The sequence below is a fragment of the Pseudoliparis swirei genome, chromosome 24 (genome assembly GCF_029220125.1).
Source record: "Pseudoliparis swirei isolate HS2019 ecotype Mariana Trench chromosome 24, NWPU_hadal_v1, whole genome shotgun sequence".
Taxonomy (NCBI): domain Eukaryota; kingdom Metazoa; phylum Chordata; class Actinopteri; order Perciformes; family Liparidae; genus Pseudoliparis; species Pseudoliparis swirei.
In genome coordinates, this window is record NC_079411.1 from 5,184,109 (window position 1) to 5,201,733 (window position 17,625).

The 17,625-nt window shown below is 43.4% G+C and overlaps 1 protein-coding gene across 2 annotated transcripts in view; it reads left to right on the forward strand.

Moving 5' to 3' along the window:
• LOC130189996 (voltage-dependent T-type calcium channel subunit alpha-1I-like) overlaps positions 1 to 17,625 on the forward strand; it is a 51,767-nt gene that overhangs the window by 10,344 nt on the left and 23,798 nt on the right. For both annotated transcript variants that reach the window (XM_056409078.1, XM_056409079.1), the window contains exons 3-12: positions 1,120 to 1,214; positions 1,406 to 1,539; positions 1,938 to 2,035; positions 3,195 to 3,354; positions 9,285 to 9,597; positions 9,697 to 9,789; positions 9,888 to 10,476; positions 13,911 to 14,269; positions 15,926 to 16,077; positions 17,292 to 17,477. In XM_056409078.1, coding sequence (XP_056265053.1) covers positions 1,120 to 1,214; positions 1,406 to 1,539; positions 1,938 to 2,035; positions 3,195 to 3,354; positions 9,285 to 9,597; positions 9,697 to 9,789; positions 9,888 to 10,476; positions 13,911 to 14,269; positions 15,926 to 16,077; positions 17,292 to 17,477 — 2,179 coding nt within the window. The remainder of the gene's footprint in view (positions 1 to 1,119; positions 1,215 to 1,405; positions 1,540 to 1,937; positions 2,036 to 3,194; positions 3,355 to 9,284; positions 9,598 to 9,696; positions 9,790 to 9,887; positions 10,477 to 13,910; positions 14,270 to 15,925; positions 16,078 to 17,291; positions 17,478 to 17,625) is intronic.

The window sequence follows — 17,625 nt, forward strand, 5'->3', positions numbered from 1 at the left end:
GAGCTCATGACATTTGTAGGATCTGTGACGAAGAGCACTGAAGCTGCCCTGGCAATCGAATCTTCAAAAGACAGTCCAGCCCAAAATCATTTAAAAAAAGAAAATGTTTTGCTCTTTATCAATGTAGATTGTTTAAACTCGCCACAATCAGAGTGCCATATAGTCCCATTATATTTGAGAAAAAAAAGACATACACTACCGTTCAAAAGTTTGGGGTCACTTAGAAATGTCTTTATATTTCAAAGAAAAGCACTGTTTTTTCAATAAAGATAACATTAATCAAAAATACACACTATACATTGTTAATGTGGTAAATGACTATTCTAGGTGGAAACGTCTGGTTTCTAATGAAATATCTCCAGAGGTGTATAGAGGCCCATTTCCATCAACTATCACTCCAGTGTTCTCATGGTACATTGTGTTTGATAATCGCCTTAGAAGACTAATATCTGATTAGAAAACCCTTGTGCAATTATGCTAGCACAGCTGAAAACAGTTATGCTGGTGATATAAGCTCTACAACTGGCCTTCCTTTGAGCTTGAAGTTTGAAGAACAAAATTAATACTTCAAATATTAATCATTATTTCTAACCTTGTCAATGTCTTGACTACATTTTCTATTCAATTTTCAATTCATTTGATAAATAAAAGTGAGTTTTCATGGAAGATACGAAATTGTCTGGATGACCCCAAACTTTTGAACGGTAGTGTATTTTTTGTTTATATCTCCAAAATTAAGCAACTCACACCAAGAAAATCGAGATTGATGCACTGTTTAAAAAAGAATTGGGGGTACAACTTTTCCTTTAACACTCAGTCAACTCCATAGATTCCTGAAAAACATGGAAGACTATCGCTTTTTTAGTTTTTTTGGGTTTCCTGCTTTAAACATCTTGACGGATGCTCGAGCCAGATCATTCTCAGGGAGGCCACCTGCACGGAGCTGAAGTGGCTACGAGCAGCAATCCACTCGGCTTGTTGTTGTCAGACGCCCGTCAATCAACCGAAGGAGTCACATTTACGTGCGCCGCTCCGTGAAACGCATGTGCTGATATTGAATATTGCAAATGTGATCAATGTCCAATCTCCGCCGTGGCGTTGACCCTTAACCTTCTGTCACATGGTTTGAGCGAGTGAGCATTTTGGCCATCCTGTTGAACTGTGTGACGCTGGGGATGTTCCAGCCCTGTGACCACACGCCCTTCCTGCTGCAGGTAAAGTGCACACACACACACACACACAAGAAATCTGAAATTACACACTAATTACATTCAGCTTCGAGACTTTATTATCAAGGGTCTGAAAAGTTTTTGCTTTAATTTTCCCTCCACTTAATCAGTTAAAACTAATCCTCTGGGTGTTTGTGTGTGTGTGTGTGTGTGTGTGTGTGTGCGCATGCGTGCAGGCTCTGGATGATGGGATCTTTGTTTTTTTTGCCGGGGAAATGGTAATGAAGATGGTGGCTCTTGGGGTCATAGGTCACAACGGTTACCTCGGCGACACTTGGAACAGATTGGACTTTTTCATTGTTTTAGTGGGGTGAGTATTTAACACACACACACACACACACACACAACCGCATATGTACACAAGCGCATCTGACATTAAATACGAGCCAAAATTGTGTGTTTATGTGTGTGTTTTGTGTAAAGCTTAGAGACTTGTTTAATGCCAGTTAAATGTCAAGCGTGTGTGTGCGCGTGCTTCGACGAAATGGCGGAAATGTGTGTGTGTGTGTGTGTGCCATCGTCGCGGAATGACAATGGCACCATTCGGTCCTCAGAGACAGAGATCTCGGTGATTGGTAGTTAGAAGGCTCTGTTTCCCAGAACCAGTGCACTGGGCTCTGCTGGATTCCCTGTCGACGGCCAGGGGTCGTTTCAAGGTCACGCCGATCAGGACGCCAGTGACACGGCGGTGGCTTTCCCTCTCCGCAGGATGCTGGAGTACTCGCTGGACGGACACAACGTCAGCCTGTCGGCTATCAGGACCGTCCGGGTTCTCCGCCCGCTGAGAGCCATCAACAGAGTTCCCAGTGAGTTTTTATCCTTTCTCCTCCCGGCACACGGCCGCACTCGCACTAACGAAGGAATACGGACTTTTTTCATCGTTTTTATATTCACTGGTTTGGCTCCGTCCTCAAGTACACATGGCTTTTAAAACGAAACCGCGACTGTTGAGAGTAAAGTGCTGACTGTGAACTTCTCAGAGAGGGTTCACATCTAGTTAGGGTGATGGAGAAGGATTCTGCTAACTTCAGGACAATGCAGCAGGTCAAAGGCTGTAAAGAGAAGAGAGAAGGCAATTAAGGAGATTTTTATGGCCAATTTACTGCCGAGCAACTCACGAAACAACAAAGAAGTGAGAAGGACTGCAGTGGAGGCCTGGAAGAGCATCCGCGGGAAAGATACCAAGTGTGTCCTGATGTATCAACTTTCACATCCCCTATCACGAAGCATAATGTATAAAACTAGAAAGAGCATTTCCTGCAGAAAATGCATTGGAATGCTAACATCTGAAAGCTTGATGCTGAAATATTAAAAAAATGGCTGAAAATGACTTTAAAATGTCTTAAAACAGCTGAAAACAGCTGAAAATAGCTGAAAATAATGCAAAATTCCCACATTGTTCATCTGACATGTAAACACCCCTCAGCCAAAAGTTAACAACTGCATTCACAGACAAGACAAAACAAAAATGTGTCCCACAGTCCTCGTGCTCTCTGGCTGACCTGCACATTCCCACCTCATTTCATTGCTACTAGCGGCTCCTGTTTTCTTTTTGTTGAACATGTTGAAAACAAATCATGGAAATCATTGCGATTCTTGCCTTGTTCTGAGCTGTTGCCCAATCTGACCGGCCAAATTTGTTTTTCACGAACACGGTGTGACCTGTAAGCGCGTTTCAGACGGAGTGATTTTGAAATGGCCGAGCTTTAAAGCGGTAAAGGGGAAGAATTTGTATCTGTGCTCTTCAGCTAATTGGAGCGGAGGCTAATTATCACGATTCAAACTCTAATTATTTGCCATTCCATTAATTGCACAGCTCCAGTTTTGAGTCAATCAAGAGATTTCTCCCGTCTAGCCAACTCTTCATGTGCTAAAAAAAATAAAAAGTGATGTTTCCATGCAGGTATTTGCTCGTATGTGCCCAGTTGCCTGTGATGTTTATGCTGTATGTGTGTGTGTTGGCAGGTATGCGTATCCTGGTGACCCTCCTTCTAGACACTCTTCCCATGCTGGGCAACGTGCTGGCGCTGTGCTTCTTCGTCTTCTTCATCTTCGGCATCGTCGGCGTGCAGTTGTGGGCGGGGCTACTGAGGAACCGCTGTTTCATGGGAGAGGATGTCAAGATGTGAGTTACCATAGAAACCAGGCAGATGTCACAACAAGGGAGGGGGAGGGGAGGGGAGGGGGAGAAGGGGATTGACCTCGTTACTAAAAGTTTTTCTCACAGCTGATTAGCTTGTTTTTTTCTCCACTCGGCTATTATTTCTAAGAGGGGGTCAATACCGCCGATAGTCTGATCCCGTTTGATCTCTAATCAGCTCCGTCTGGGAGGAAGTAAATGTGCTTCATGCTGGAACCTCCCGAATTAGAGATCCCAAATCGAGGGGGTTAAGGTATTAAGAGGGCTACGTGGAGTGTGTGTGTGTTGCTACTCAGCGGCTGTTTCAACACGAACCCTCAGAGTCTCACTCGGTTCTCTCCTCCGTGGTCCTTCATGTCATTCTGCATCACCGTCTACGACGTGATGATATCACATGACATCGGACAGCGTCGTGTTCACCATCTGAGCTCACATCTGCGACACCACCCCGATTAGATAATACCGGTAATCCCCGACAGCGGTGGATCCAGAGGTGGGGCCGTGTCCAAACAGAGGAGGAAAATTAATCAATTGTTTGGTGATGAAGGTTCAGTTACTACTCCCACTACATTGTAACAGGGATTATATGAAATAACCCAAAATAAGATTAAAAATACATAATCACATAAAATAAATAAAATAAAACTTATTTGAGTATTTTATTTAATTGTTATATTAACATTGTCACATTGTGTACAACAATTTAAATGACTTGATGGATGTATAACACATTTTTTTTAAACGCGAAAAATTAAATGTTTAAATAATTAAATAAAAATAACCCCAAATAAGATTAAAAACACATAATCACATAAAATATATATTTTTTGAAATATAAGTATTTTATTGAATTCTTATATTAACATTGTCACATTTTGTTCAAGAATTTAAATGACTAAGAGTATTAAAAAACAATTAAAAAAACACACACAAATTAAATGTTTATTCTTACACTGACAAAGCAAAAGAGCATGCATGTGTGCGGAGTGTGTGAGCGTTATGTACATGATGTGTGATCTACTTCATGATCCGTCCTCATTAATAATAATGTCCCTTTTTGCCACATGAGTCACACAATTACACTGGTCTGAAGGAAGTCTGTGACTCCACAGCGAGATGCCATTTGTGGATCACTAAGCAGATACAGCCTCGGGCCGAGCTCTAAGTGGCTATTTATTAAACGTTCATGAACCTTTAGCCAACAGTTCTGAATCGTGGCACATTTCCATAGAAGAAGAGGCACTTCAGGGTTGCAGCAATTCCTACAGTTATCTGTGTCCCTGAGTTAAAGCTTGAACAGTCAATAAAGGCAATTTTAAAAATCTTTTCCAGAATTAAATTAATCTAGATTGATCTCTTAATAGCCTCGTAACATTGTCACATAAACTCACTGGCCCCTTTATTAGGAACGCTTGTATAATCTAATACAACAGCTCTGCATGAATTCAACTTTTTACGGAGCGTATAATTATTCATCTTTTGTGACACTATTAGAAAGGTAATCATTCTACTTTATGTTTTATGCAAATCAACTCTTTTTCACACACAATTGGGCACGGCACACCACACGGGGAAATGTGGCCTCTGTATTTAACCCATCCTAGTTTTAGTCCAGGGAGCAGTCTAAGGGTCCGGTGCCTTGCTTAAGGACCTTTGGCACCTCTCCAGCTACAAGTCCACGCGACACAGTGCTTGATTGTGCTTGATTGCACAAGGACTTGAACCAGCCCTCCAGTCCCCCCCCCCCCCCCCCCCCCCCCATGGACTGAGCTACTGCTGCCAGTAGTATTGAGGACATAAGTAATTCTATTATTTATATATATATATATATATATATATAGATATAGATATATATATGTATATACAGTATATACAGTATATACATATATATTTAAAGTAAATAAATATATATAAATATATATATATATATATCCTTCTCGGAACTGAGGTCAAATAGTGTCTTCCAACTTCTTATTTTTTGTGATTTCCTACCTATTTAGAATTAAATAAACATCTTACAATTTAAACATTTAGAAAATTAAATTGATATAAAATGTTACAGTATGTCTACAGTATGTCCAGTGTAGTGGACCTCAGGCCCATTTTCGTGTGAAAAGACAGAAAAATATAGAAGATTAAAAAAAGTATTGCTGTAGAGTGATATTAAACCAATAATACATTCAACTTGATTATACAACACAATCATTCATCCATCTGGATTGTTTTGCTTGTTGGTTGCTAGGATGGTAGTAAATGTTCATGTTGTTGGTAATGCAGAGCAACATCTTGCACTTGGTACACCTCGTGGACGTCGTGATTCTGCGGCCCTTATTTGGGCATCGTTCTGTTTAACGTCCGTCATCTCAGGATGAGCCCGCCTCCTGGGCTACTACGGATTCTCCCTCAACCATCTGCTACAGAATCCTCTCTGCTTGACTCCCGTCTCCTACAACAATGTTGAGTCATTCAATATGTTCGTCCTGGCGTCCACTATAATTGACATTCATAAAAGGACTGTTACTCATATGCTTTCAGAACTAAATATATCATTCCTGACATGTTAATAGACAAGAAAATATATGAATATCATACTAAGACAATATTTAAGCAATATTTGACTTCACTTTTGACTTTCCCTAAGATGTGCTGGCTGATACAGACGCCATCTTATCTCTAAAGGAAGAGGAAGTTGTCATCATCCCACGCCTACACATGTGGTATCACTAGAAAGCCCAATACATCCTCTTTAGAGTCCAGCAGGACTTGATAGGAGAACTCAAATGAGTCCAAGAAGAGATGCAAAACCAAAATGTCCACCACAGAGGACACAAATGAATGGGCTGGGCCTCAGGAGGATGTATGGACAGTGGGTACGGAAAGTATTCAGACCCCTTTACATTTTTCACTCTTTGTTTCATCGCAGCCATTTGCTAAAATGAAAAAAGTTCTTTTTCTCTTCTCATTAATGTTCACTCAGCACCCCATATTGACAGAAAAAAACTGAAATGTAGAAATGTTGGCAAATTTATTAAAAAAGAAAAACTGAAATATCAAATGGCTGCAATGAAACAAAGGGTGAAATCAATACCTTTCAGATAGTGTCAATCACAACTCAACATTGTCATTGTTTTACGGCTTAGCGCTTATGTATCGGCTCGCATCCGATTGGACGAGCTCACATATTGAAGTGGCCGACGAGTGAAGACGATATCCACTCTTCCTCTGCGACATCCATTTTTCAAATCTGCTGTCAGAAGCAAAAGCCTCAGTGACCGTCTGCTGCGAATCCATTGCATGATATATGGACGGCCCTCGTGCCAGGCCCATTACCTTTACGGTCTGATGGAGGAGATCCCACTGTTGATGTGGGATCCCCATCACGGAGACCAGCAGGTGAAAAAAGATGGGGTTTAAAAAGGGATTGTGTTTACAGCTTACAGTTATGTGCCAGAGAGCCGTATATTATTATGACTGCAACACAGCGGTGGGACCAAAACAGAAGCACTGCATTATTACCTTCGCATTGAAAATGCGGAAGGTAATGTTTTGATCGCCGTGTATTTATTTATTTATTTATTTGTATGCGTGTTACTCGCATAACACAAAAAGTATTAAACCGAATCGCATGAAATTCGGTGGGATGATTGGTTATTATCCGGGGACCATTTGATTAGATTTTGGGATCGATCGGGTCAAAGGTCAAGGTCATGAAAAGGTCAAAATCTTCTTTTTACCATAGCACGGTCAATTTTTATCCAATTGGCATGCAACTAATGCAAAAATGTTCATAATTCAATGCCCAATCTTGTGAAATGCGAAGGTATGCGCTCTACCGAGTGCCCGTTCTAGTTATAATTGTGTCACGGAGTCTGTGACTGAGAAAAGACAAATATCATGTTGTTAACGGCTTTTGCTTTTATTTCACTTTGTAGCCAATACATATTCACTCGGAGATAATAATCCTTCTCCAGACTTTATTTTTCAGTTCGCAATTTTTTCTGCCTCATGAACAACAAAATGACCTTTCTTAACAATAAGTGAGAGAGCGCTGCTTCTCCGTGACCCTTCTCTATACACTGCAGATGATTGATTGATTATCTCTCGACCGCACCTTCCCTCTCTCTTTTCTCTTTTCCTTTCATCTGTATCTCTCTCTCGGTTTCCACATTTCCCCCTGAAGCACTCTTGTGTATTTCACATGTCGGTCTGTTTTTGTTCAGCGTTCAGACATTTTGGACCAACAAAAGGTCAAGAGAGTTATCTATCTATTTAAAAAAATGAAACTTTAACTGAATTTGCAGTTTAAAACACCAAACCAGTGATATTGAATGTATACTGGACAAAACACGATGAAATTATTCGGATAACAAGTATTATTCGTGCAGCCAGAGTCTGATAGAGTATACTCCTTTGAAATTTTAGACAAATATCCAGTGCTTTTATTTTGAAGGTTTCAAATTAAATGGATGTATGTTATAATATTAGAGAAATGTTCTAATGTACCATATTCCTACACTTAAATAAACAATAATCAAATGCAAAGAGAGTTATTTAACAATACGTTTGAGTAGTTTATACAGTGAAAATGAGTGTGACACCCCTGCCTTAGGTGGTCAGGGAAACTGTTCCATGGGGGGGGGGGGGGGGGGCTGCTGATCAGAAGCCCCGGCCCCCCGTGGAGCGGAGCTTGGTGTTGGGGATCCGGAGGAGCGAGCTGCTTGTAAATCTGAGGGTGCGGGTGGATTTGGGAGTAATGAGTTCTTGTAGGTAGGGGGGGGGGGGGGGGGGGTGCATGTCCATTATGCATTTAAGAGTGAGTAATAGGACTAATCAATCCGAAATGAGACAGGGACCCAGTAGTGAGTGGAGGATGGTTATGTGCTCATATTTCCGGACTCTCATCAGGATCCTGGCAGCGCTGTTTTGGATGGGACAGAAGTGAAACGATGTAGAGCAGCGATCTGACGTGTGATAAATAACACCATAAGCATCACAATGCACCGGCGCGGTTGGCGAGCCTCAGCAGATGATCGTTAGATGAACCGTAGACTGCAATGATGTTACCTGTTAACACGGCAATGTCAATTTGTACGCTTTATGTTATTACTGTCGGTCTGTTGGCTCCGCGTCACACGTACGGAAAAGGATGGAGTGTTATTCACAAACGAATAACACAGCCTCCTCTCTTTCTGCCATAATACACATAGAGCATTTTTTTTTAACCGTACACTTTACAGCACTTTAACTCGCTATCAATAAACCATTGGCCTCGAATGCACTGGTGAGCAGTCATGAGCCATTCATATTTTACGGTTCTACAGGACTGTCTCAGAAAATTAGAATATTGTGATAAAGTTCTTTATTTTCTGTAATGCAATTAAAATATTAGAATATCATGAAAAAGTATACTAGTAGGGTATTAAACAAATCACTTGAATCATCTAATTAACTCGAAACACCTGGAAACACATTTTCAAATGTTTGATTTTGTTTTGCTGTTATAAATCTTTTTTTTAACTTGGTCTGAGGAAATATTCAAATTTTATGAGATAGGATTTTAGAGTTTTCTTAAGCTGTAAGCCATAATCAGCAATATTAAAAGAATAAAAGGCTTGCAATATTTCAGTTGATTTGTAATGAATCCAGAATGCATGACATTTTTGTTTTTTTAATTGCATTACAGAAAATAAAGAACTTTATCACAATATTCTAATTTTCTGAGACAGTCCTGTATATATACATGTATGTGACCCATTTTCAAAGAAGCCTTCTGAAGAACCAAATGGGGCTCAATAAGTTGACAACTTCAGAGACACAGACTAAAGCATTGTTGGTTTTGCTCTTTTTGGAGGATTTATTGACAATAAGGAGTGTCATAAATAAAATAATACATATGTTTTCCATATCTTCTCCAGGAGATATAACACCTCCTTTCTGAGTGGCTACTATAAGCCGGATGGCACCGACAACCATCCCTTCATCTGCTCCATGGATCGAGAGAACGGGATGCTGCGATGCACTGATGTACCTCGCCGCCGCGTGAGCGGGACTTCCTGCTTCCTGGGTGCCGAGGAGACCCGTCCAGTGGAGGGACTCGAAGTCGATGAACCAGTATCATGTGTGAACTGGTACCAGTATTACAATGAGTGTCGGACCGGGGAAGTCAACCCACACAAAGGAGCCATTAACTTTGATAACATTGGATATGCGTGGATTGCCATTTTTCAGGTGAATGTTTGAATGACTTACATAGAGATGTCCATCTTTTATTAAGGAAGGATGACGCACACGACACACTCTACCTTCTGTGTGTGTGCTTTCATGCAGGTAATTACTCTTGAAGGCTGGGTGGACATCATGTACTACGTCATGGACGCACATTCGTTCTACAATTTTATCTACTTCATCTTCCTAATTATTGTAAGCACACACACACACACACACACACACACGCCACGCGCTGTATACCGTACTGCGTGTGTTCCGACAGAGTGTGAAGTGTACCTTGTCGTAACCAGGTGGGCTCTTTCTTCATGATCAACCTGTGCCTGGTCGTCATAGCAACCCAGTTTTCTGAAACGAAGCAGAGGGAACACGCGCTGATGAAATCGGAGCAGCGCGCCCGGCAGCTCCACCAATCGGCTTCCACGCTGGCCAGCGACAGCACACCGGGGAGCTGCTACGAGGAGATGATCCGCTACGCGGCGCACCTGGGCCGCAAGGCGTGGCGCCGGCTGACCCGCTGCTACGCCCACACGTGCACGCGCTTCCGCTGCGCGGGCGCGGGCGAAAAAGACAAAGGAACCGGCGGAGCCGCCAGAAGCGGCGGAGCGGGAGAAATGAACGGACTTGCCCACCGGCACTCGGGACACGTTCCCAACGACCTGTCGCACCTTCATCAGCTTTATCATCACCATCACCAGCATCATCATCATCACCATCATCATCACCACCAGCCTGTGCCCGCCGTCAGAAATGGAGGGAATGGTTTTAACTATCCGTTCATATCGCCCCTCCTCAGTCCGCTGGATGCGAAGGCCCTGGGCCAGAAGAGGCTGGTGGCCAAGCAGGCCATCAACAGGCTGCCACAGCTGGAGGCGGAGCATGGTGAGGACGGGGGGGGGGGGGGGGTCACGGCTGTGAATGTGTGAGTGCGAGTCAAGGTCATAGCTGGCCGACCTGCGCCTGACAGGTGGAGGATGCCCTGTTGTTTTCTTGCAACGTTATCTGTTATTCCATCGACAAAAAGTGTCAACGGAGCTTCGATGTTCCTCGATTTGGGGCCACGTTGCTTTGTTCTTTAAAGAAAATGTCTTTAAAGTGAAATAATCCGTAGCGTGTTTTCCCCACTCGGCCCCGGCAGCATTAAAACATGCAGATCATAGCTCTGCCACTGGAGGTGAATTTAATTTGGCTTTTTGGCGACGAAGAAGAAGAAGAAGAAGAAGAAGAAGAAGAGCTTTCACGGGCTGGAGAAAAGAGAATAATAATACAATAACATGCTTTTGGTCTTCGGCCTTGATTCGGCCTACCAGTTAAACTGAATGCAGGAACATTGTGGTGTATTTATATTCTGGTAATTAGCCCCAAGGCAACACATCTGTCCATCCCTTACATAACATCACTCTCGGGGTATTCTAGCTTCATGGGGTTTGTGGACAACAAATAAGGGGAATGGGATGTATGAAGAGGAAAAGAAAGTCACATTAACAGCAGTTGCATGCTACCTAAACAAAGATGCTGTGAAGAAATGCTCACAACGCCAATGTTTGAAGAGATAATGATAGCAAATAAGAGCGTAACCCTGAAGTCAAACTACTTATTCAAGCCCAAAGGTCGATGTGTCAACAGCTGACAATTGACATTTCTTTCAAACAACCTTTCGTCCAGATCTCCTCCTCTATGCTCGAGTTAAAGTAAGGGTTGCTAATCTCCTTCAAAAACATTGTATTCATATCATTTTTTGTTGATGTTCTCATTAAATCCTGAAATAAATCAATGAATCAAATGCGCTGAGAAAAAACAAAGAAGACACTCTTCATCCGTGACTGTATTAATAAGCTCGTCCAATCATGTGGCCTTCATAGTTCATCGTGATAATGCCGGTGTGTGTCTCTGTGTCCACGGATACACACACAGGAAGGAAGGAAGGAAGGCAAGGAGGCAAGGAAGGAAGGAAGGCAGACAAGGAGGCAAGGAATAAAGGAAAGAAGGCAGGAAAGCAAGGAGGCAAGGAAGATAGCAAGGAAGGAAAAGAGGAAGGAAGGTACTGAAGGAAGGAAGGGAGGAAGGAAAGAAAGAAAGGAAGGGAAGGAGCCAAGGAAGATAGAAAGGAAGAAAAGGAAGGAAGGCAGGCAAGGCGGCAAGGAAGGAAGGCAGGCAAGAAGGCAAGGAATTAAGGAAAGAAGGCAGGCAAGCAAGGAGGCACGGAAGATAGGAAGGAAGGAAGGAAGGTAATGAAGGGAGGAAGGAAAGAAAGGAAGGGAAGGAGCCAAGGAAGATAGGAAGGAAGAAAAGAAAGGAAGGCAGGCAAGCAAGGAGGCAAAAAAGATAGGAAGGAAGGAAGGAAGGAAGGAAAGGGAGGAAGTAAAGGAAGACAGGCAAGGAATGAAGGAAAGCAGGCAAGCAAGGAAGCAAAGAAGATAGGAAAGAAGGAAGGGAGGAAAGGGAGTAAGGAAGGCAGGCAAGGTAGCAAGGAAAAGAATGAAGGAAAGGAATTGAAGGAAAGGAAGGCAGTTAGGTAAGGAGGCAAGGAAGGAGGGAAGGAAAGGAATGAAAGGAGCAAGGAGGGGAGTAGCTTTGGAGGGAGGCCGGCGGGACGGGCGGCCATGTTGCCGTCTTGACGACTTCCACGCGGCCGGTCTTTACGGTGGGATCATTTTAAAAACCGAGTGACTCCTGCTGGGTTCTCACGACTCCCAACTCGAGCTTTAGGGTGTGAAAGTTAGGAAGTGGATATTCATTAAAATGATTTGCAACAGCATATTGAAGATATTTCATGGGACACTGTCGTTTTACAAATAATCCAACACACTGACTTTGAGGAGTTAAAGTGTTGATTTTCCAGACGTGAAAGGTTTGAACTCCATAACATCGGACCTAAATTCCTGGAATGCTCCAAATGCCAAACATGTCCTTCAAACTCTATACTCGTGCTTTCCATGATACAATTGTAATCTCTAAGCCGAGGTGACCCTGATGACATCACAATGAGATCTTCTTCGGTTATTTCCTTTACAAAGCTCCCCCAGACTTAGGAGACCGTGGACTGTTTTTACTGGCTGGATACTCCCCGTGAGGTGTGACCTCGATGTGTAAAAAATCAATTAAGAGAAAAACAATACCACATTTTAAACACAATTCAGTTATACATTATAATTATAGCTGACACACTTGCAATACAGAAAAAAAGCAGGGGAACATTATTACCTTCGCATTGAAAATGCGGAAGGTTATGTTTTGATCGCCGTGTATTTATTTATTCATTTATTTATATATTTGTATGCGTGTTACTCGCAGAACTCAAAAAGTGTTAAACCGAATCGCATGAAATTTGGTGGGATGTTTGGTTATTATCCGGGGACCATTTGATTAGATTTTGGGATTGATCGGGTCAAAGGTCAATGTCAAGGTCATGAAAAGGTCAAAATCTTCTTGAATCGCATGAAATTTGGTGGGATGATTGGATATTATCCGGGGACCATTTGATTAGATTTTGGGATCGATCGGGTCAAAGGTCAATGTCAAGGTCATGAAAAGGTCAAAATCTTCTTTTTACCATATAGCACGGTCAATTTTTGTCCAATTGGCATGCAACTAATGCCAAAATGTTAAAAATGCATTGCCCAATCTTGTGATATGCGAAGGTATGCGCTCTACCGAGTGCCCGTTCTCGTTCATTATGTGATTGCATGCACTGGGCCAAAGTGCTGGAAATTGAAGCTTCAGAATTGTTTTTATTGTTTGCAGTGCAGAGAGTTTTTCAGCACGCCTGCCTGCTGAAAGTTTCCTTGCAGCCCACATTATCTACACACACACACACACACACACACACACACACACACACACACACACACACACACACACACACACACACACACACACACACATCACAGAACAGCTTGATCGGATTTCCTCTCTCAGCCTCCAACTAAACATGCGTTTGTGATAATAATTGTGATGACAAGTGAGCGGCCCGTGTTGACGAGTGTTTGTTGGTATGCCATTGGAGCTTTCCTCCCGAGATGCTTCCTAATGAATTCTACTGAAATGTTACTCCCGCTTCACTCCACGCCCCATCCCCCTAACACACACACACACACACAAACACCCTTGTTCTAATAAAAGAACTCCCCATCTGCACAAACGCATCCCAACTGCACAGTTGCTTCTACGTTATTGAATTGCTGTCTCACAGAAATTAAACGTAGGTGCTCTCCCTTGGCGAGCAGAGAATATGTGGAATTGCGGGATGTTTGCTGCGGGCGCAACAAACAGATTCAACTCCTCAATGTTACCTTTGTGCCCTTGTGTCTGTGCAGGTGGGAGCACTGGGCACACTGGGCTCCCATTGCCAGGTGAAGTCCAAGTAGAGTCCCCAGCGTGCCCGTACTGCCTTTACTACGGCCAACTTAAGGACGGCGAACATGTTAATGAGCAGCCCGAAGACCGTCATCATGGGTACAGCAACTCATGCCATGGCAACAGCCCGTGTCACTGTAGCAGCCCCTGCCACGGTGATGCACAGGTGTCTGAGCCAACGAAAAGGCTGTGCGAGCGTTGCTGGGCGGGGCTCCAAACTAAACTGGAAGTCATTGTGGGAAGCAGATACTTCAGCAGAGGAATCATGATTGCCATCCTTATTAACACACTGTCAATGGGCATAGAGTTCCACGAACAGGTACGTGTGTTTGTGTGTGTGTGTGTGTGTGTGTCAGAGGTCACATGTTTGTGTAACACGTGCATAGCGATGTGCATGTCTCTTGCCGATTGGATGTGACCACAGTTTGATTGAAAATGGACGTGCAAATCGCCATGTGTGTGGTGGAGTCAATAAACGTACCCTCCAATCATCATTTACAGCACCAAGCATATGGGATCACAAAGTGTGTGTGTGTGAGTGTGTGTGTGTGTGTGCGACTGTGTGGGTGGGTGCATGCATGTCAGGAGGTGGAGAAACTCATAAGACCTGAAGTGTTAATTAAAGCGTGACCCTGGGACAGGAGAGAGAGCGAGAGAAAGAGAGGAGACGGGGTAAAGTGAGAGAAGAGAGCGAATGAGGAGGGAGAGGAGGAAGAGGAGGACAGAGCTGACATCATGATTGGCTGAAAGGCAGGAGGAGACGAGGGAAGATTGCATTTGGCCCATTTCCTGAACAATATGGCGCGTCTGGATGGCCTTGACTTCTTGAATAACTAACATCCAGCTTTATTTAATCCTTTTTTTTTTTTGAATCAACAAAAGCTTTGAAGAAACCAAAACCAACTGAGAAAGTGTATGAATTAATTAAGTCATATGAATATGTTGCCAAAGCTTGCTATAGCTTTTTTTCTCTCCGTGCCATAGAAATCAATTGTCATCTAAAAACGATCAAGAACAAAGAGCCACACAATTTCATTGGAGGACATTTCCTCGTTTCAGGGACAGTGAGCCAGTCAGTTTAGTCCTCTGAGACTTGATCTCAGACAAATGTCACCGAGCATGCTCAAAGGCGTCGATACTCGTTTACAATGTTTTGTCGGCAAGAAAAAAATGAACAACAATATTTGTATTCACTGTCATAAAAGAAAACCCGACCTAATTCAGGGTGCAAGGAGTTCTTTTTAATCGCATTGTGTTGGACTCACGATGTATTAGACTTTGGATATGTGGACAATAAACTGCGTTTTTAATAAGATTTGTTCATCATCTTTAAAAAGTTTCTGTTTGTTTGAACTGGCGGTTCTCAAACTTGTTCCCGTCAAGTTGAACTCGGAAAGTCTTTTAATCTTTCAACGAAATGTAATTAAAAGTCGTTATCTCGGACTTCACGTCATCTGATGTTGTGCTGATTGAACATTTCTGGTTGAAACACAAGACACTTTGCACTTATCTGAAAGTGAACTTGAGAGCAAGATAAATATATATATATATTATCCCTTATTTTAAAAAAAAGTGCAGTCTGAATCAATTTATTCATAACTTAGATGGACAAAAATCAGATTAACTCCATATTATTGTCCTTTTTTGTGCTCCAATATTGTGTGAGGAGGGACACAAGAGCCCCTCCCCCAATGCAGTTTGAGAACCCCTGGTTTAAGTAATATCAATGCTATTAATAATAAATCATGTATTACTCTCTACTCTAACCTGCAGGTCGTGGAGTGCGCTCCATATCTCAGACTTCATCCTCATAAACCTTCACCGTAGCCTTTGCGTAGCCATTATTTTTTGTTGTCGACTCTCCTGCTCCAGTCCGTCTGTTTATTTTTTCCATTGTTCTCTCTGCCTTTCCAATAATCTGTACATCGATCTCTCTCCCTCGTTTCCTCTCTCCACGAACGCTGCGACCCTTCAGCCCAAGGAGCTGACGGACATCCTGGAGATCAGCAACATGGTGTTCACGAGTCTGTTCAGCCTGGAGATGCTCCTGAAGCTCACGGCTCTGGGGCTCTTCGGCTACATCAAGAACCCCTACAACGGCTTCGACAGCATCATCGTCATCATCAGGTGGCTCCCTTGTCTCCTTGCCTTCATTCCTTTCCTTCATAACTTCCTTGCCTTCCTTCTTTCCTTCCCCCCCCCACACCATTATTTTCTTACTTTTCTTTCATTCCTTTCCTTACTTCCTTTCCTTGGCTCCTTACCTGTCTGACTTCCTTCCTTTTCTTCCTTCCTATCGGTCTTACCTTCTTGCCTTCCTTCTTTTCCTTCCTTCCTGCCTTCCCTTCCTTCCATTCTTTCCTTCCTCCCTTCCATTCTTTCCTTCCTGCCTTCCTTCCTTTTCTTTCATTCCTTTCCTTACTTTCTTTCCTTGGCTCCTTACCTGCCTGACTTCCTTCCTTCCTTCCTATCGGTCTTACCTTCTTGCCTTCCTTCTTTTCCTTCCTCCTTTCCCTTCCTTCCTTCCTTCCTTGCCTTCCTTGCCTTCTTGCCTTCCTTCCTTGCCTCCTTGCCTTCCTTCCTTCCTTCCCTTCCTTCCTTCTTTTTCTTCCTTCCTTCCCTTCCTTCCATTCTTTCCTTCCTCCCTGCCTTCCTTCCTTTTCTTTTGTTCCTTTCCTTGGCTCCTTACCTGCCTGACTTCCTTCCTTTCCTTCCTTCCTATCGGTCTTACCTTCTTGCCTTCCTTCTTTTCCTTCCTCCTTTCCCTTCCTTCCTTCCTTCCTTGCCTTCCTTCCCTTTCTCCCTTCATTCCCTTCCTTTCTTCCTTCCTTCCCTTCTTCCTTCCATTCTTCCTTCCTTCCCTTCTTCCTTGCCTTCTTGCCTTCCTTCCTTCTTCCTTCCCTTCTTGCCTTCCTTGCCTTCCTTCCTTCCCTTTCTTCCTTGCCTCCTTGCCTTGATGATGGTTGATGATGAAGTTCATTTGGAGGTATGTGTCTTGTCGTTTAGAAAGGCTCCTGCGGTCACGTCTGCCGAGCTGCCTCCGTGCCTGTGGTTGTAGTCTTTCGTCCGGCGGCCTGTGTTCTCTCCATTATGTAATACTACAAGCTGAATTATGTGTCGGTGCTTGAAGGGCGCAGCTCGTTTTACGGTGCCAGCGCACGCCGCTCTCGCCTCCTTTCTGCTCCGAGTTGTAAACAGCGTTGGCACAGATCCTCTTCTCCGACGCCACGTTGTCGCCGTCGGAAAAAAGAAAAATGACACACTTTCCATTCTTTCGGCGGCTTTAATGCCGAATGTAAACGTCGTGCTCATGACCCGCCCGCCACTGCCGTGTGTTCCAGCGTGTGGGAGATCGTCGGCGAGGCCGAGGGAGGCTTGTCGGTGCTTCGCACCTTCCGCCTGTTGAGAGTCCTGAAGCTGGTCCGCTTCCTCCCCGCCCTGAGGAGGCAGCTGGTGGTGCTGATGAAGACCATGGACAACGTGGCCACGTTCTGCATGCTGCTTATGCTCTTTATATTCATATTCAGGTATATTCTCTCTCTCTCTCTCTGTCTGAAAGCGAAGCCGCACGCTGAGCCAATCTGTTTTATCGGCTATAATCACACCGTAGCCTACAATAATCACAATCATTAGACCTTTGTCTCGCGCCGTTACAGAATATATATGACTGCATGC